Source organism: Mirounga leonina, unplaced genomic scaffold (genome assembly GCF_011800145.1).
Source record: "Mirounga leonina isolate KUSES-001 unplaced genomic scaffold, KU_Mleo_1.0 Mir_127, whole genome shotgun sequence".
Taxonomy (NCBI): Eukaryota; Metazoa; Chordata; class Mammalia; order Carnivora; family Phocidae; genus Mirounga; species Mirounga leonina.
In genome coordinates this window covers 44,350,888-44,370,956 of record NW_023270316.1, presented here as the reverse complement: position 1 = coordinate 44,370,956, position 20,069 = coordinate 44,350,888, and the positions used below count along the sequence as shown (strand labels likewise).

Below are 20,069 nucleotides of genomic sequence, written 5' to 3'. Positions count from 1 at the left end.
ACTTTAGAGCTTTAATTGACATTACTAATCTGTAAGGTGTTACTTTTCAACAACAGTTTAATTTTTTGTTCATCTTTTTTTTTTTCCTTCTGTTTACAGTGAGAAACTTTCAGTATTTACTTAGGACACTTCTCTCCCCTCAAACAAAACTCGCACAGGTTAGCTCTGAGAAGCTTACCATCATCTTCATCACTGTAATTCACCAGAGGAGAATTAAACATGACTTTAGACCTTGGAAAAGTGACTAAAACTTTGTGCTGTGATATTTTTTTTTTTTTTTAAATATTTCCCATGTTTTTTTTTTTTTTTTTAAGATTTTATTTATTTATTTGAGAGAGAGAGAATGAGAGAGAGCACATGAGAGGGGGGAGGGTCAGAGGGAGAAGCAGACTCCCTGGCGAGCAGGGAGCCCGATGTGGGACTCGATCCAGGGACTCCAGGATCATGACCTGAGCAGAAGGCAGTCGCTTAACCAACTGAGCCACCCAGGCGCCCTGTGCTGTGATATTAAAAGCAGAAAGTCAGTGCAGTTATAGTGTAGACATACACAAGTAGAGGCAGCTACCAAGTGTGTGTGATGTCTGACCGAGCTGTAAATCAGCAAAGCGTGACAGGCAGTTCCCATTATTAAGAACCTCATGGGGCATCACAGTTTCATTGTAGTGGAATTTTGTTATTTTTGGAACCTTGCTCAGATTGTCCAGTTTTCAAGGCTACAAATGACATATGTGGCACCCAGTTTCTCCAGAGATAACAAGGCAGTAGAAAAGACCTGCCTTCTTATAAGTAATAAAAGAGAACAGTAAGATTGTTTGGTACAAGATCAGCATATAAAAATCAATTGCTTCCCTATATCCTGGCAATAACCCATTAGAAAATGGGGTTGCAAGAAAGATTCTATTCAGAATTGCAACAAAACCTATATAGTGTCTGGAGATAATCCCAACAAAGAGTGCAAGTGCTTTAAGGAGAATCATTCCGTGAAAAAGCAAACTGTAAATAATACATTCACCATGATATATTTATATTCAACATTGCCCACAAAGGTACTATTATATTTCAATGTATTTATGTAAAAGAATAGAAATGGACTGGAAGGATATACACAAAACTTCTAGTGTCTTGGAAATGAGGGTTGGGATTAGTATTAGAGTGATGGTCAAAGGAGACTTTAGTTTTATTTTTGTACTAAAAATAAGACATTTAGTTTTATTTGTGATTTTCACATTCTTTTAGAGAGAATTTATTCATATATTGTGTGATTAAAAGTTTAGACACGGAGAAAATATTAGAATACTAGAAGCAAATAGATCATAATACTGATTTTGTATGCTAAAAATATGGGTGATTCTTATTTTCTTTTTACTTTCTTTTTGTATTTTCCAAATTTTATTTCCCATTTTCTCAGAAAAATGGCCTGCTACAAATTTAGTTAGAGAATATTAGGGGCTAAAAATAGAATGCCAAGAAGAGGAGAAAAGAGCCAGGGGCACAATAACATGCTAGGAAAAACCAAAACAAAACAATTTGGACACATTAGGCCAAGGTTCAAATTCAGTGTTATCACTCTGAAAATTAACACAAAGTTTTGGTTAGGTTTCCCCAGCTAAGTAATTGGAGAAAATGATAGCTAATTGAGAGGATTAAGGATAATGAATTTAAAGAACCTTATATAGCACCTGTTACATATGAGATTTTCAAAAGATGGGAATCTGAGGATGAGAATCTAAAAAGATATGTGAGAAATTTAGCAATCTTAATCAAGTTTTCAGCCTAGGGGAAGCTGAATATCTAGGAAAAATATGTCTTATAAACGGCCTCAGGACCATAAAGATGAAGAATTAACCAAAGTGAGTCATATCAAGATGGATTAAGTGGTATTAGGATTACTCCATCCTAATACCCTTCTACTCCAGTAGAAGCAAGGCAAGTTAGAATTCCATCCATAAGCTGATGGCCAGTTAATACTCTCAGATTCTCTGCTCCATTAGGGACAGGCTTTTATTTTGACAGGTGAATAAAACCAGCTTCATGATGGTAGTGGTGACATTGTCTGTGTGTGTGTGTGTGTGTGTGTGTGTGTATGAATGACAGGTCACACTTATTGAATACCTGTTGTGTCAGACACTGGTCTAAGAACTTTGTCTTCGTAGAGCTTGCATTAATTCCTCACAATAATCTTGTATTTACAGATGAGAAAATAGGCCCAGAGAAGTGTAGTAACATGCCCAAAGTCACAGAGCTAATGAATGACATCTGCCCATTATTGAGGTGGTTCTGAGCCAGTGTGATAACCCTCTGTTAGATGGCTCACTCCTAGAGATGATCTGTTTTATTTCCCCAATATAGTTGATGATGATTATTATACCTCCCTTTCCCACTGTTGTACTTTTTCTGGTAACTGTCCAGTGGAAAAGGTGTCCCCTCTAAAAATCTTCCTTCCAACCAGTTAGTAAATTATTTGACATCAAGCTTACATGTTTATGGTTGCTTTTCTAGGTTAAATAATTATGGACAAAAACTCTTAGTTCCACTGATTCATGAGTATCCAATACCTAGCGGGGCTGCTTTTTCAAGTAGAATTCCATTTCTCTGCACCTGATGGAAAGCAGCATTATTATCCAGGGAATATTGAGACCATGAATGATCTGGCACTGGGAAGGCAAAAATAGAGGGAGGGTGAAGGAAGAGAAACACTGTAATTCACTTGAGCAATGGCAGCAGGAGAGCATAACTGTGACTGGGCAACCTTGAAAAGTACAATATGTTAAAGGAAGTTAGCAGTAATACTTTTTTTATTGGACAGCTTTATGTAGACACAGAAGCGATTGGAATCTGGGGAAGGCAGAGATGAAGCCAAAATGCCCAGGGTTGCAAAGCCTTTTACTGAGTTAGTCAAAATATTAATGGAACTGTTTATGGCTCTGCAGCAAAAGTGGGTTTCATTTCCCTGATGCATGGTGTCCCCTATGTTTGTCTCATCACCTCTCACTTCTGCCCAGCATCCCTCTCTCTGGTGCTCACCATGAGTAACTGAGTCTTCAGCTTTTCCTTTGCCCTGGCTCCTCTGCTCTGCACCCAGACAGAGCCCTGCAAACTTCTCCATGGCTTCTACAAGTATCAATTCCCAGCTAGTTTTAACTGTTCAACTGAGTGGAGGCTGAATGTATTTAAAGAGGGATATCAGAGTGTTCAGCTATTTTGCAATCAATCAAAAGCTTTCATTATCACATTATAGATTATTTCAGTTAGAAAGAAACCATGGCTATGACAAGTAGGGGTTATGGTAAGTCCTGCCTCCCTCATCTTCTCCTGTCTGGATGCATTTTAAATATGAGGTAGATGAATCCTTTCCATAAAGCACAGACATAAAAAAATCAATAATCAATTCACTTTTACCTATGCTGTACAAATAATAAAGCCAAAAAATTTCAGTTTTATTCGTAAGAGTTTTTCTTTTCCCTGAAGACAAACTTTTATTCCAAAGCTTTTCTTTTAGTGCTATAGCAAAAAGTTAGCTTCAAATAGATGCTAATATGCTGTTAATTCCCACTGATCTCATTTTAACAAGCAGGGCTGGTTTGAGGAGCAACATTACAGCCATTAGCCTGGAGCACAGGGCTAGGGTCTAGAGTCGCTCCGGTGGATGGAAGCAGATTACAGTGGATGGAAAGAGACTGCCGGTATCGAGAGTGAGCATTCAGAGAGTGAAGCCAGAGGCCTCCTACTTACTAGTATTTATGAACCCCACATTTATGGACATGGTATTTGTATTTCAGAGAAAATAAAGACTATTTCATAAAAGGACATTGCCTTAAAAATTCCATATAAGATATACTTTTCATAACAGCAATGGGACGTAGACATTGTCTAGAAAATACAATCAGCATATGCAGAAAAAAGGGTTAGCTGAAAATTCAGCAATGAATGAAATAGCAGAAAGTATTTTATGAATTTTTCCAAAATTATCCAGTGCTCATTTGGTCTTTGTGCCTCTGAGTTTGATAACTGGTTACCATTCCTGTACTGTGTTGAGTGGAATCTCATTTGCTCAGCATCATTGGGTAATGACGTGTTTTGTGTGTGTGCGTTTCCTAGGTAATTGAAGACCAACCTTTTAAGGATACAAACTTCTAAAAGTAAGTTTAGGTAAAAAGCTTTTTACTTTGTAGTCCTTTAAAGTTGAGTCCACTGAGCACTGTTTAACATTTTCTTGACATCTAAGATTTATCTTGAGAATTTCATTTATCGTATTATGCTGAAATGCAGTGGTTTTTCTCTGGGTGTTTGTTTGGAGTGGTTTACAACCTTACTAAATAAATGATGCTGGATTGTTGCATTTAAGGTCTGCTGCTCCTTTTTTTCCCCTAGTTCTTCTTTTTTGTCAAATTGTAGTGTTATATTTACTATCCTTAGTGTGTTCTCTCTTCTGATTTTTTATTATAAGTTCTCATAAAATGAGAAACCAGATGATGAAATATATTAGAAGTACAATATAACAGTAAAGGAAAATGGTTACCGAGGAACTCTAAAGAGTAACTTTAAAAAAAAAGAGATTTTATTTATTTATCTATCTATCTATTTATTTATTTATAACACACAGGCAGGGTAAGGGGCAGAGGGAGAGAAGCAGGCTCGCTGCTGAGTAGGGAGCCCCACGTGGGGCTTGATCTCACACCCTGAGTTCATGACCTGAACTGAAATCAAGAGTTGGACACTTAAGCAACTGAGCCACCCAGGCACCCTTCTAATGAGTAACTTTTATGGTGTATGTGTTACACGTTTTCAGACTAACAACCAAGCTTCTAGAGAAATGACCTACATTTTCTACCTATTAGTCATTTTCTCATATTCTTCAATACATTGATTTTTTTTTCTTTCCTTTAGAGACAAAGCTACTCTTCCTTTGATTATCAATAACTTTCTCTTTTGATGATTTGTGTTCATTCCCTTTGGGACCTTTTCTTTCTCTCCCCTCTTATGTAACATTTTGCTCTGTCCTCATCTCTGCACACTGTCTTGGTGAGCCACCCAGAGGGTGATTGCTTAGGGTCCTTGGGCTTACCATGGGAAAGGAGGATGGCTAGAAGGAATGTTCATGGGCATACGGAGGAGCCAGAGCTCAAAAGAGCTGGTGGTGGAGCAAACTGTGACCTTGGGGGGAGGGAGTGGGTGGCCTGGTGCATTAATAACAGGGCAGTAGAGGAAAGCTAATCTGATCACATGCAGATGTTAGAGTTGGACTCAGTTCCCCAGTTTAGGCACTGGATGTAACAGAGCAGGGAGAGGGTGTTCAGCAGCTGGCACAGTGGGGGAGTGGGCACACACCACTCCTGGGTGGGTCTTCAGAAGCTACTTATGATCTGAAGGTGCAAATAATGTATCCAACTTATCCATTTTCAAGCCTGGAACAGTGGCTAGTGCACCACTTTGCTGGCCTTCTGGGTGGGCTGCCCTCTCTCACTTTCATTGATTTTTTGAGATTGGATCAGTATAGCTTGTATGTTTATGTAGAAAAGAGATTGAAGAAGGGAAAAGCAAGTAGTCAGTATTGTATTTATTGGGAGAAATGTTATAAAATGCATGACTGCTACTTTGACACTGATGACTCAAATTAGTTCCATTCCAGAGAGCTGCATATAATATAGCCAACTTGTGAAGCACAGTATGTCCAAAACTGACCTCTTCTTCCCACCCTCACTCATTTCGTGGTGCCACAATCCATGTAATCACACCAAAAAGCTGGGAGTCATTTTAGACTCCTAATCTTTCTTTTCCTATCCATGTGGTCACTCAGCCCAGCACTTTGACTCATAAATACTTTTCTTTTCCTCTCTCATTATCCAGCTGCTACTACTCTTTATGAGATTTACATAATTCCTCATCTGCACTACTACCTTAATTTTTTAAAAGTTTTTTTGTATTTGTCAGAGACAGAGGGCGAGAGCGTGTGCACAAGCAGGGGGAGTAGCAGGCAGAAGGAGAGGGAGAAGCAAGCTCCCCGCTGAGCAGGGAGCCCAATGCAGGACTCGAACCCAGGACCCTGGGGTCAAGACCTGAACAGAAGGAGGACGCTTAACCCACTGAGCCACCCAGGCATCCCCTTAATTTTTTAACTTGTCTCTCTTTCTTTTACGATGACCTTGAAATGTACTTTCTCTCACAGTATCTGGTCATAACACTGTTAAAATACCGTTGACCCTTGAACAACATGGGTTTGAACTGCATCAGGCCACTTATAAGTGTTTTTTTTTTTTAAAGATTTTATTTATTTATTTGAGAGACAGTGAGACAGAGCATGAGAGGGGAAAGGGTCAGAGGGAGAAGCAGACTCTCCGCTAAGCAGGGAGTCCGATATGGGACTCGATCCTGGGACGCAGGGATCATGATCCAAGCCGAAGGCAGTCGCCCAACCAACTGAGCCACCCAGGCTCCCAGTGTTTTTTTTTTTTTTTTTTAATATGGTGCAGTGCTGTAAATGAATTTGCTCTTCCTTACGATTTTCTTTCTTTTTTTAAAAAATATTTTATTTATTTATTAGAGAGCACAGCAGGGCGAGTGGCAGAGGGAGAAGCAGACTCCCTGATAAGTGAGGAGCCCAACATGGGGCTCAATCCCAGGACTCTGAGCTCATGACCTAAGCCGAAGGCAGATGCTTAACTGACTGAACCATCCAGATGCCCCCTTATGATTTTCTTAGTAATACATTCTTTTCCTTAGCTTACTTATTGTAAGAATACAACATATAATACATATAACATATAGAGTATGTATTAATAGACTGGTTATGTTATTGGTAAGGCTTCTGGTCAACAGCAGGCTATTAATAGTTAAGTTTTTGGGGAGTCAAAAGTGACTTGTGGGTTTTTGATTGCATGGAGGGTTGGCACCCCTAACCCCCAAGTTGTTCAAGGGCCAACTATATTTGTTAACAAGCCTAGAATTAATGAAGTTGTTAAATGTAAACACATAATTAACCCCAAAGTTATTAAAAAGTTGATAATGCTCCTGTTGGGGTCAAGGGTTAAGATTTATTATGCAGTAGACATGTGTGTCAATATGTGTTATCATATAAGTGAAGGCTAGCTAGTAGTGTAAAGACAAAAGGTTGAATGAAGGCTACTGCAAATTCTAGAATTATGAGTACTAAAATAATAGATGCAATTGGAACCAGTAAAGGACTAATTGGTATCAGGACTACTGTGACTTCTCCATTCAGGTGAATTAATAAATGACGTGCTATAATATTTGTTAAATATTACAAATATCAGTCAGTCAGTTGTATAGCAAAAGCTATGAAGAAAAAGCCTGATAGTTTCAATCATAGTATAGGGATAAATGGGATTGATGGTAAAAAGCATGTTAGTGAGACTATAGTTTTGTGGCAGAAGCCAGTAATTATTGTTCTTGCTTATAATGGAATTGCTTTTCCTAATTTTATTGAAAGTTCCTTTGCTTTAACCAATGATATTGGTTCATATTGAGGGTCCTTCAGTATTTTTGAGTGCCAGCTACAGGACAGGCACTAGGTTGGTCATACTGTGGATACAATGATGGGTAAGCTGACATGGTATCTATTCTTAAGCTGAAAGCTTCTAAAACAGATAACCTTCTCTCTCTCTCTCTTTAATTAGGCTCCGTACCCAACATGGGGCTTGAACTCATCTTAAGATCAAGAGTCACATGCTCCAACTGAGCCATTCAGGTACCCTGAAAACAAACAACCTCTTTTATTTTTTTTTAAGAGTTTATTTATTTATAAGAGAGAGCATGAGTGGGGTGGAGTGGTAGGCAGAGGGAGAAGCAGACTCCCCGCTGAGCAGGGAGCCCAACACGGGGCTCAATCCCAGGACCCTGGGATCATGACCTGAGCCAAAGGCAGGCATGTAACTTACTGAGCTACCCAGGCACCCCAACAAACAACCTTCTAAAAAGCCCAACATACATGATCCTGCCTACATAATGCAACTGTTCTTCATATATATGAAGCCCTTTCCCCAAAAGGTAAGACTTCAAGTCCCATTAGTCACTATACTATGTCAGTGACCTTTATTCCTCTTCTAGTTTAGTCACAATCCTATATTGATATATTTAACCTGAGGATTAGATTGTAAGTTCAACATCAGCAAAAATTTATATAAAATGTTAGGGGAAAAAGAGAGAAGGAAGAGAGAACATGGTTAAAAAATATAATACAAATAATATATATATGATATTGTATATATAAAGAGCAAAGAAGAAAAATATATAGCTTTTATAGTCTTTTTCTGCAATTGGCCACGAGGGTATAATTGATATTTATATCTTATTGACTGTTTCATCTTTTCTTTTTTCCAAAGGCAGCACCTGAGTTTTTGTTTTGTTTTGTTTTGTTTTGTTGAGACAGAGAGTGGGAGAGAGAATCTTAAGCAGGCTCCACACCCAGTGCAGAGCCCAACTCGGGGCTTGATCTCATGACCCTGAGATCATGACCTGAGCCAAAATCAAGAGTCGGACACTTAACTGATTGAGCCACCCAGGCGCCCCACTAAGTTTGGTTTTAATTTTTATTCTGTTTTATTTTTTAAACCTTGGTTAGTTGAGATGACTCCAAACCTAAGTCCCGAGGCACTGGAGACCTCGGTAGCCCTCCTTGTACTGGATTGTTCTATCTTCTGTGAACTTTTATCAGTAGACATGTCATTACCAGAAAAGAGATGTACTTCCCCACTTTCTTTGTGTAGAATAAAATATTACTCCTTGATAATCAAGAGCAATTATTTCAAACACCACAAAAACCTTCCTCTTCTTTTTTCTGTTTGTCTCATGACATAAGCTGCTTAAAATGCTTATAAGGGTCATATGACTGCCTCAACTTCAAGTTCAGTGGAACCAGTAATTTGGTCCCCTCTGGAAGCATTCTTTCCGTGTGTACTAAGATAAACCAGTAAAACCTAAATTTATGTGTTGTGAAGCAAAACTTTTGTTTTGCAATTATATATAACAAGTGCCGCCCCCACTAGACACATGAATGCTATCTCTAGAAGAAACTACCATATAATGATTGCTGATTCAGAGCATATACCATATCCAGTTCTCCAGTAGGAGAACACCCCTACTTTGCAAGGTATTGCCTAGAAGCTGATGCTATAATTGAGTCTTCAAGAAGCAAGTATGTTCTGTGAAGTCACCTGTTGTTGCATGATGATACATGAGAATATCATAGGTGTCAGCTGATTACCTCACTGTTATTGGTCATAAAATGCAGTGCTTGGTCAAGAAGCAGAGCTGCTTGGGATACCATCAATAGTAGAGTAACAATAATGGCATTGCAATAAAGGTTTCATAAGCCCATGGATATTGTTGCTGACAGAACAGTGGTCTTTGTTGCAAGGTAGACAAGTGCTCTCTGTGATGACAGTTGACTATAATTATCATGCAGGCAGATGGCTGGAGAGTTGTTGTGGAATCTGTGGTTGCAAATAGGGCACACAGCAGTTAGAGTACCAGATAAACAATGGTGATAAGAAAACTATGTTGTTGATTCCATCTATTGCATCCTCTCATATGACCACGGCCACTTTCACATGGTCCCACTGATTAAATACTGGGGTGGCACTGAAAACGTGCTAACTGACATCCACAGAATGGCTCATCCTGTTTACTTGCTTTGTTTTTGATGTCTGGTGAATATCTGCACACACCCAAATACAACATAAGAATTTTCACACTTTGTGTCCTTTCTGTGAAGTCAATTCCATCCCTCTTCCCCAGGCCTTTTTGTCAGTAATCTTCTATTCTTATTTTTTCTAAGATCCTTGTCACTCAGCCAGCTTCTGCTCATCAACCAATGTGGAGCCATACTTTATCTCTCATTCCACAAGAACTGGAAAATTGGCCATAACCCTCAAAAGTTCTTTCCATTCTGATGGTTGCCCTTCACACTGTCTTTCAAAGCCACCATGAGTGTTGGATTTACATCCACATGGCTTTTATTCACATTGCCATTGTTTCTGCAGCCTGTTAGTTTGGTAACTATTGTAATTTGTTGTTTGTTTTAGATTTTTCTATTGTTAATATGGTGGTTGAATAGGGAGGAGTAGATGTTTTCACTTTGCTGTATTCCTACAAAGTGTTATGTGTATATGCAATATTAAGCATTTTTTTTTGTATTCATTGTAGTTTAAAAGAAAGGTGAAATACATTTATTTTATTTCAGAATCCATTGCACTCTCCTTACTTAAAGAAGAATTTCAGGAAAATTAAATTTTCTATTTTGAAGGGCTTACAAAATGGGATTCCATTTTAGAATATCTCATAAAATGTCAACAGAATAAGCCCAGCAAAATGCCCTCCATTTTCTTCAATATAAGTCATATGTCAGGTAAAATGAGCATATGACAATGTGTTGCAGGAAGATTTTGACCTCCAGTGTGTGTAGTAGCATTGTGGTCACAGGGATACATTCTAGTGGTATGATTTTTCTTACTGTCAACTATATGACAGCTCCAAATTGTAAAACACATTAGTTAGAGTCCATTTTTTTTTAAATTTTTATTTATTTATTTATTTATTTTATTCTTATGTTAATCCCCATACATTACATCATTAGTTTTAGATATAGTGTTCCATGATTCATTGTTTGTGCGTAACACCCTGTGCTCCATGCAGAATGTGCCCTCCTCAATACCCACCACCAGGCTAACCCATCCTCCCACCCCCCTCCCCTCTAGAACCCTCAGTTTGTTTTTCAGAGTCCATCGTCTTCATGGTTCGTCTACCCCTCCGATTTCTCCCGCTTCATTCTTCCCCTCCCGCTACCTTCTTCTTCTTCTTTTTTTTTTCTTAACATATATTGCATTATTTGTTTCAGAGGTACAGATCTGAGATTCAACAATCTTGCACAATTCACAGCGCTTACCAGAGCACATACCCTCCCCAGTGTCTATCACCCAGTCACCCCATCCCTCCCACCCCACCCCCCACTCCAGCAACCCTCAGTTTGTTTCCTGCGATTAAGAATTCCTCATATCAGTGAGATGATATGATACATGTCTTTCTCCGTTTGACTTATTTCGCTCAACATAATACCCTCCAGTTCCATCCACGTCGTTGCAAATGGCAAGATCTCATTCCTTTTGATGGCTGCATAATATTCCATTGTGTATATATACCACATCTTCTTTATCCATTCATCTGTCGATGGACATCTTGGCTCTTTCCATAGTTTGGCTATTGTGGACATTGCTGCTATAAACATCGGGGTGCACGTACCCTTTCGGATCCCTACTTTTGTATCTTTGGGGTAAATACCCAGTAGTGCAATTGCTGGATCGTATGGTAGCTCTATTTTCAAATTTTTGAGGAACCTCCATACTGTTTTCCAGAGTGGCTGCACCAGCTTGCATTCCCACCAACAGTGTAGGAGGGTTCCCCTTTTTCCGCATCCCCGCCAACATCTGTCGTTTCCTGACTTGTTAATTTTAGCCATTCTGACTGGTGTGAGGTGGTATCTCATTGAGGTTTTGATTTGGATTTCCTTGATGCTGAGCGATATTGAGCACTTTTTCATGTGTCTGTTGGCCATTTGGATGTCTTCTTTGGAAAAATGTCTGTTCATGTCTTCTGCCCATTTCTTGATTGGATTCTTTGTTCTTTGGGTGTTGAGTTTGATGAGTTCTTTATAGATTTTGGATACTAGCCCTTTATCTGATATGTCATTTGCAAATATCTTCTCCCATTCTGTCGGTTGTCTTTTGGTTTTGTTGACTGTTTCCTTTGCTTTGCAAAAGATTTTATCTTGATGAAGTCCCAATAGTTCATTTTTGCCCTTGCTTCCCTTGCCTTTGGCGATGTTTCTAGGAAGAAGTTGCTGCGGCTGAGGTCGAAGAGGTTGCTGCCTGTGTTCTCCTTTAGGATTTGGATGGACTCCTGTCTCACATTGAGGTCTTTCAACCATTTGGAGTCTATTTTTGTGTGTGGTGTAAGGAAATGGTCCAGTTTCATTCTTCTGCGGGTGGCTGTCCAATTTTCCCAGCACCATTTGTTGAAGAGACTGTCTTTTTTCCATTGGACATTCTTTCCTGCTTTGTCAAAGCTGAGTTGACCATAGAGTTGAGGGTCCATTTCTGGGCTCTCTATTCTGTTCCATTGATCTATCTGTCTTTGTGCCAGTACCATGCTGTCTTGATGATGACAGCTTTATAATAGAGCTTGAAGTCCGGAATTGTGATGCCGCCAACTTTGCTTTTCTTTTTCAACATTCCTCTGGCTGTTCGGGGTCTTTTCTGGTTCCATACAAATTTTAGGATTATTTGTTCCATTTCTTTGAAAAAAGTGGATGGTATTTTGATGGGGATTGCATTGAATGTGTAGATTGCTCTAGGTAGCATTGACATCTTCACAATATTTGTTCTTCTAATCCATGAGCATGGAACGTTTTTCCATTTCTTTGTGTCTTCCTCAATTTCTTTCATGAGTATTTTATAATTTTCTGAGTACAGATCCTTTGCCTCTTTGGTTAGTTTATTCCTACGTATCTTATGGTTTTGGGTGCAATGGTAAATGGGATCGACTCCTTAATTTCTCTTTCTTCTGTCTTGTTGTTGGTGTATAGGAATGCCACTGATTTCTGTGCATTGATTTTATATCCTGCCACTTTACTGAATTCCTGTATGAGTTCTAGCAGTTTTGGGGTGGAGTCTTTGGGGTTTTCCACATAAAGTATCATATCATCTGCAAAGAGTGAGAGTTTGACTTCTTCTTTGCCAATTTGGATGCCTTTGATTTCTTTTTGTTGTCTGATTGCTGTGGCTAGGACTTCCAATACTATGTTGAATAGCAGTGGTGATAGTGGACATCCCTGCCGCGTTCCTGACCTTTGGGGGAAAGCTCTCAGTTTTTCCCCATTGAGAATGATATTCGCTGTAGGTTTTTCATAGATGGCTTTTATGATATTGAGGTATGTACCCTCTATGCCTATACTCTGAAGAGTTTTGATCAAGAAAGGATGCTGTACTTTGTCAAATGCTTTTTCTGCATCTATTGAGAGGATCATATGATTCTTGTTCTTTCTTTTGTTAATGTATTGTATCACGTTGATTGATTTGCGGATGTTGAACCAACCTTGCAGCCCAGGGATAAATCCCACTTGGTCGTGGTGAATAATCCTTTTAATGTACTGTTCATCCTATTGGCTAGTATTATGGTGAGAATTTTTGCATCCATGTTCATCAGGGATATTGGTCTGTAATTCTCCTTTTTGATGGGGTCTTTGTCTGGTTTTGGGATCAAGGTAATGGTGGCCTCATAAAGTGAGTTTGGAAGTTTTCCTTCCATTTCTATTTTTTGGAACAGTTTCAGAAGAATAGGTATTAATTCTTCTTGGAATGTTTGGTAGAATTCCCCTGGAAAGCCATCTGGCCCTGGGCTTTTGTTTTTTGGGACATTTTTGATGACTGCTTCAATTTCCTTAGTGGTTATAGGTCTGTTCAGGTTTTCTATTTCTTTCTGGTTCAGTTTTGGTAGTTAATACATCTCTAGGAATGCCTCCATTTCTTCCAGGTTATCTAATTTGCTGGCATAGAGTTGCTCATAATATGTTCTTATAATTGTTTGTATTTCTTTGGTGTTGGTTGTGATCTCTCCTCTTTCATTCATGATTTTGCTGATTTGGGTCATTTCTCTTTTCTTTTTGATGAGTCTGGCCAGGGTTTATCAATCTTGTTAATTCTTTCAAAGAACCAGCTCCTAGTTTCGTTGATCTGTTCTGCTGTTCTTTTAGTTTCTATTTCATTGATTTCTGCTCTGATCTTTATGATTTCTCTTCTCCTGCTGGGTTTAGGCTTTATTTGCTGTTCTTTCTCCCGCTCCTTTAGGTGTAGGGTTAGGTTGTGTACTTGAGACCTTTCTTGTTTCTTGAGAAAGGCTTGTATTGCTATATACTTTCCTCTTAGGACTGCCTTTGCTGCATCCCAAAGATTTTGAATAGTTGTGTTTTCATTTTCATTGGTTTCCATGTATTTTTTTAATTCTTCTTTAATTTCCTGGTTGACTCATTCATTCTTCAGTAGGATGCTCTTTAGCCTCCATGTATTTGAGTTCTTTCCGACTTTCCTCTTGTGATTGAGTTCTAGTTTCAAATCATTGTGGTCTGAAAGTAGGCAGGGAATGATCCCAGTCTTTTGGTACTGGTTAAGACCTGGTTTATTACCTAGGATGTGATCTATTCTGGAGAATGTTCCATGGGCACTAGAGGAGAATGTGTATTCCGTTGCTTTGGGATGGAATGTTCTGAATAGGTCTGTGAAGTCCATTTGGTCCAGTGTGTCATTTAAAGTCTTTATTTCCTTGTTGATCTTTTGCTTAGACGATCTGCCCATTTCAGTGAGGGGGTTGTTAAAGTCCCCCACTATTATTGTATTGTTGTTGATGTGTTTCTTTGCTTTTGTTATTAATTGCCTTATATAATTGGCTGCTCCCATGTTAGGGGCATAGATATTTACAATTGTTAGATCTTCTTGTTGGATAGACCCTTTAAGTAGGATATAATGTCCTTCCTCATCTCTTATTACAGTCTTTGGTTTAAAATCTAATTTGTCTGATACAAGGATTGCCACCCCAGCTTTCTTTTGATGTCCATTAGCATGGTAAATGGTTTTCCACCCCCTCACTTTCAATCTGGGGGTGTTTTTGGGTCTAAAATGAGTCTCTTGCAGACAGCATATCGATGGATCTTGTTTTTTAATCCAGTCTGATAGCCTGTGTCTTTTGATTGGGGCATGTAGCCCATTTACATTCAGGGTAACTATTGAAAGATAGGAATTTAGTGCCATTGTATTGGCTGTAAGGTGACTGTTACCGTATATTGTCTGTGTTCCTTTCTGTTCTATGTTGCTTTTAGGGTCTCTCTTTCCTTAGAGGACCCCTTTCAAGATTTCTTGTAGGGCTGGTTTTGCGTTTGCAAATTCCTTTACTTTTTGTTTGTCCTGGAAGCTTTTTATCTCTCCTTCAATTTTCAATGACAGCCTAGCTAGATATAGTATTCCTGGCTGCATATTTTTCTCATTTAGTGCTCTGAATATATCCTGCCAGTCCTTTCTGGCCTGCCAGGTCTCTGTGGATAGGTCTGTTGGCAATCTAATGTTTCTACCCTTGTAGGTTACATATCTCTTCTCCCGAGCTGCTTTCAGGATTTTCTCTTTGTCTTTGAGACTCGTAAGTTTTACTATTAGATGTCGGGGTGTTGACCTATTTTTATTGATTTTGAGAGGGGTTCTCTGTGCTTCCTGGATTTTGATACCTGTTTCCTTCCCCAAATTAGGGAAGTTCTCTGCTATAATTTGCTCCATTATACCTTCTGCCCGTCTCTCTCTTTCTTCTTCTTCTGGGATCCCAATTATTCTAATATTGTTTCGTCTTATGGTATTGCCTATCTCTCGAATTCTGCCCTCATGATCCAGTAGTTGTTTCTCTCTCTTTTTCTCAGCTTCTTTATTTTCCATCATTTGGCCTTCTATATTACTGATTCTCTCTTCTGCCTCATTTATCCTAGCAGTGACCGCCCCCATTTTTGATTGCACCTCATTAATAGCCTTTTTGATTTCTACTTGGTTAGATTTTAGTTCTTTTACTTCTCCAGAAAGGGTTTCTCTAATAACTTCCATGCTTTTTTCAAGCCCAGCTAGTATCTTTAAAGTGATGATTCTGAACTCTAGATCTGACATTGTACTAATGTCCGTATTGAGTAGGTCCCTGGCAGTCGGTACTACCTCTTGTTCTTTTTGTTGAAGTGATTTTTTCCGTCTTGTCATTTTGTGCAGAGGAGAATAGATTAATGAGAGAACAAAATGCTAGCAGAGTAACAACGTCCCCAGAATATATACTCTTAAACAAATCAGAAAAGACCTGAAGCAGTGGAAAAAGAAACGGAAAGAGAGGAAAAAGAAAAAGAAAAAAAAGAAAAAGATAAAGATAAAAACAAACAAAAACAAACAAAACAGAACAACAGCAACAAAAAAAACCAGAATGTGATCAAATATGATCAGGCTGGTATATAGATCAGTGCCACACACTAGATTTGGGGTGTATTTTGGTCTTTTAGAAGAAAGTGCCTCCCAAAATTTTAAAGAAAGAAAAACTTATATATGTACAAAAATAAGGGTTGATATGATGAAGGGATAGAATATGACTGTAAAGATGGAAAGTATAAAAAATTTTATAAAAGGAATTGATAAGAAGTTGTTTGAAAAAAGAAAGAAGAGGATTTAAAAAAGAAAAAAGAAAAAAAAAGGGAGAGAATGTGATCAGGCAGGGGAGTAGAAAAAACCATATACTAGAGATTTAGGGTATATTTTGATCTGTTAGAAGAAACTATCTCAAAATTTTAAAGAGAGAACAACTTATATATATATGCCAAAAATACGGGTAACTACTATGAAGGGATAGAATATGACTCTAAAAATGAAAAATAAAAATGTTTCTTTAAAAAAAAGGGATCGATAAGATGTTGGTTGAAAAAGGGAAAAAGAAAAACTCAAAAAAAAAAAAAAGAAAAAGAAAAAAAGACAGTTAAAAAAAATTAACTTTGAAAGACTAAAGAATCATGGTAAAAAAGACATGAATTGTATGTGCAGTATTCCCCTAGCGGTGGACCTCTGCCGTTCTCATTGATCGGTAAACTTGGTCTTGGCTGGCTGTTCTCGCTGATCTTCTGGGGAGGGGCCTGTTGCCGTGGTTTCCAAATGTCTCTGCCGGAGGCGGAATTGCCCCGCCCTTGCCCCCTCCCGGCTAAGTAATCTGCTCGGGTTTGCTCTCCGGGGCTTTTGTTCCCTGCGAGCTTTCCCTACAGCTTTGGAGGCGGAGAGTGAAAATGGCGGCCTCCTAATCTCTGCCCCGGAGGAGCCGAGAACTCGGCCCCGCTCCTCAGTGAGCCCCCAGAGAAAAGCAGTCAGTCACCCCTGTCTCCCCGGTCTCCGGCCGCACTCTTCACTCACCTGGCCTGTGACCGCAGGTTTCTATCTCTGGCACCCGACCCCGGGTGGAGTCTCCAAACCCAGCAGATCCCTGCGGTGCACTCCCGCGCGGCTCCTCCCGGGGGAGGAAGGGGAGTCTCCCCGGATCTGCTGCTTGTTGGGTCCCTGCTGGAGGAGCAGGGGCCCGACTGGGCCGCGGATCACGGTTTATGGCCACCCCGAGCTGAGAGCCCGCGCCTGGGCTCCTCCTCTGCAGCCGGCTTCCCTGCTCCGATACCTGGGAGCTCGGCCACACTCAGGCACCCGCGGTCTTTCTGTGACCCCGAGGGTCCTGAGACCACACTGTCCCGGAGGGTTCCATCCCCCGCTTAGCCACCAGAGTGACGTCCCTCAGCGGAGCAGACTTTTAAAAGTTCCGATTTTGTGCTCCGCGGCTCTATCACTTGCCAGAAGCAGCCGATGGAGGCCCCTCCCCCGCCGTCTATCCTCCCGAATATCGCCTCGGATTCACTTCTCCGCACGTCCTACCTTCCAGAAAGTGGTCGCTTTTCTGTTCAGAGAGTTGTTGCTATTCCTTTCTTCGATCTCCTGTTGGGTTTGTAGGTGTTCAGAATGGTTTGATCCCTATCCAGCTGAATTTCTGAGAGGAGACGAAATCCAGGTCTCCTACTCCTCTGCCATCTTGCTCCGCCCCCAGTTAGAGTCCATTTTTAATATGTGGTATTACATGGAAGATACTGGGCTCATAAATTGTGTTAAAATCAAAATGGTGTCTTTTAGTCTGTAATACAGATAATCTTATTCTAATGGTTTTTGTTTTATGTTTATTGAGTTGTGTATGTGGCCTTCAGAAAACAACCACTGAACATTTATTTATTTATTTATTTAAATAAAAAAACAATGTATTATATATTTGTAGAAAATCTCCATTCCCAGAGTAACCAAAAAATAAGCTATTTAAAAGTATCAAACTTTTAAACAGAAGTTCTCCTTACATTCTAATAAAAAAAAAAAAGTTACAAAATCACACTCCATTCATGTACCTTAGCTGCCTTTTAGGAGAAAGCCTCAAAAATAGTTAACCCAAGCAAGTCTCAAAACCTCTCTCAAGTCCAAAAAACAAACTTTAAAAAACCCATTTAAAAGATTTTACAATAGAACAAGTGTACATAATCAGAACACATAATTTATATACTTAGTTATGTATTAGTTTTTCTATTTGTAATTTAGAATTTATTGGCAGAAATAAAGCATACACACAAGCACGCGCACACACACACAATGAAAAACGTAAAATTTAGGACAGAGTAAGAAACGCAAACCTACAGGGTAAACTGATTTATTTTAGAAATGAATTTACCAAATTTCATTTTATCTGCCATTTTTGGATTCTTGCTATTTAGAAAATTCAAATTGGTGAAAGTTCATTTCCTGCTTCTTGAGTAGGTTTAATTTTTACAGAGTTTCCAGTTGTGCCAGTAACTTCCTTGAGTTCATTTTCCACTTTATCTTCTGTCACCAGATCTCTTGCGTAAGATATTTATCTTTGAGTTGCAAAAGCCTAAATAAAAAGCTTCATTTTTGACCTTTTAATTTATAAACTCCACTAAAAAGAAAAGAAATCCATCTAATTTTTAATCAAGTCTGCAAAAATATTTTCTTTCTTAATCAAACACTTTTATAGGAATAAAGATCCTTCAAAGTTTTTAACTCTTCAATTAGAGTTTTGTTTTGATTTTCCAAGACTGCGACTCGATTTTCCAGGCATTTCACATACTCTTTCTTCTTTCTGCGACATTCTCGAGCAGCTTCTCTTATTCTTGTCTGGAATATTTTGGCTGTTCTTGCCCCTCTACTCTTCTATAAATTTTAGTATCACTTGTCAAGTTCTTCAAACAACCTGTTTGGATTTTGATTGGAACTGCCTTGAATCTGTTTTTCATCAGCTTATTTCTGCTTTCAGCTGGGGGTCATCTGTCTTAGCTGTTTGAGGCATGAGAGTCACAGGGGCCGCCATCACCATAGTCTGGGGCAGCGAAGGAGCTGATGGTGTGGTACGGATCTGGTATGTCTGCAAATCTCCTGATGCAGTTTGTACAACCACCTGGTTGCTGGGCACAAGTATTTGCTGTCCATCAGAGGTCTGGGCATACTGGAGAATTGTTGTACCTTGCTGAGTATTGCCTGGATTTGTCATGGTTAATGTCTGAAGTCCCTGTACTCCATCTGTGCCTGGACTGGCCAGTTGTAAGGCTCCATTTGGGGCAATGGCAATGTACTGTCCACTGCTAGTTTGATAGGTGGGAGTTGGAACAGACATAGAAGTGACAGCAGAAACTCCAGGGTTTCCTCCGTCTCCTTTTCTGCCCCATGTATCTTCAGAAGCTAGATCTTTCAAACATATTCTGTAAGATGGGCGCCATGCTAGAATCCCGTGGGCTTTCTGTGAGGAGCCTAGTATCTGTCTGATGAGTCCTGAGACTCCTCACTTTCTGATAAAGATGATGCCTGTTGAGCAATAGGAGAAATATGAGCTCCCTGAACCGTTGAACCAGGTTGTGGGGCTGCCTCTGAAGTGTTAGTCTTGTGGGAATCTTCCATAATGAACTGTGGCTGCCGCCTTGCCACTGTCCGGGGCGGGAACTTCCACTCCCCCCTCCCAGGTGGATTCGAATTCTCTACCCACTTCCCCAGCCCCTCACGCGGTGGGGGACGTGCCTCTGTCTCAGGGGTCAGGAGGAGTGGGGAGAATCAGTGTCCCTTAACAGCCAACTGTCCTAGGCTCCCGTTTCCTCGGCAGTCAGGGCTGCCCCTGGCGGCATGATCTACACCAGGCCAACCACTGAAAAGGGGAAAAAAACTGGCTTAATGATGTCTTCTCTTTTGATAAAGAATTTCTACTTGGCTATCAATTATGAAACATCTTAATAAGCAAGATGGGTTTACAGTTGTTTGAATATCCATTTTTTTGATTGTAGAAATAATAGTAAGATGAAGAGGTACACTTTCAATAGTGAAATAAAAGTTCAGTGATGAAATAAGCTTGACAATTCCATTCAACTCAGAAATACAATAAATGAACAGTAAACAGTTTTTTTTCTGCTGAAATGCATGTTT

General features: G+C 39.5%; 1 protein-coding gene across 1 annotated transcript; it reads right to left on the bottom strand.

The window, feature by feature from the left end:
• Positions 1 to 18,620: 18,620 nt before the first annotated feature.
• Positions 18,621 to 19,764, bottom strand: LOC118009168 (cyclic AMP-dependent transcription factor ATF-1-like). The gene is given in 4 exon segments (XM_035002953.1): positions 18,621 to 18,771; positions 18,832 to 18,841; positions 18,900 to 19,410; positions 19,413 to 19,764. Coding segments are annotated over 4 exon segments (813 nt in total). The 5' UTR covers positions 19,554 to 19,764.
• Positions 19,765 to 20,069: the final 305 nt, after the last annotated feature.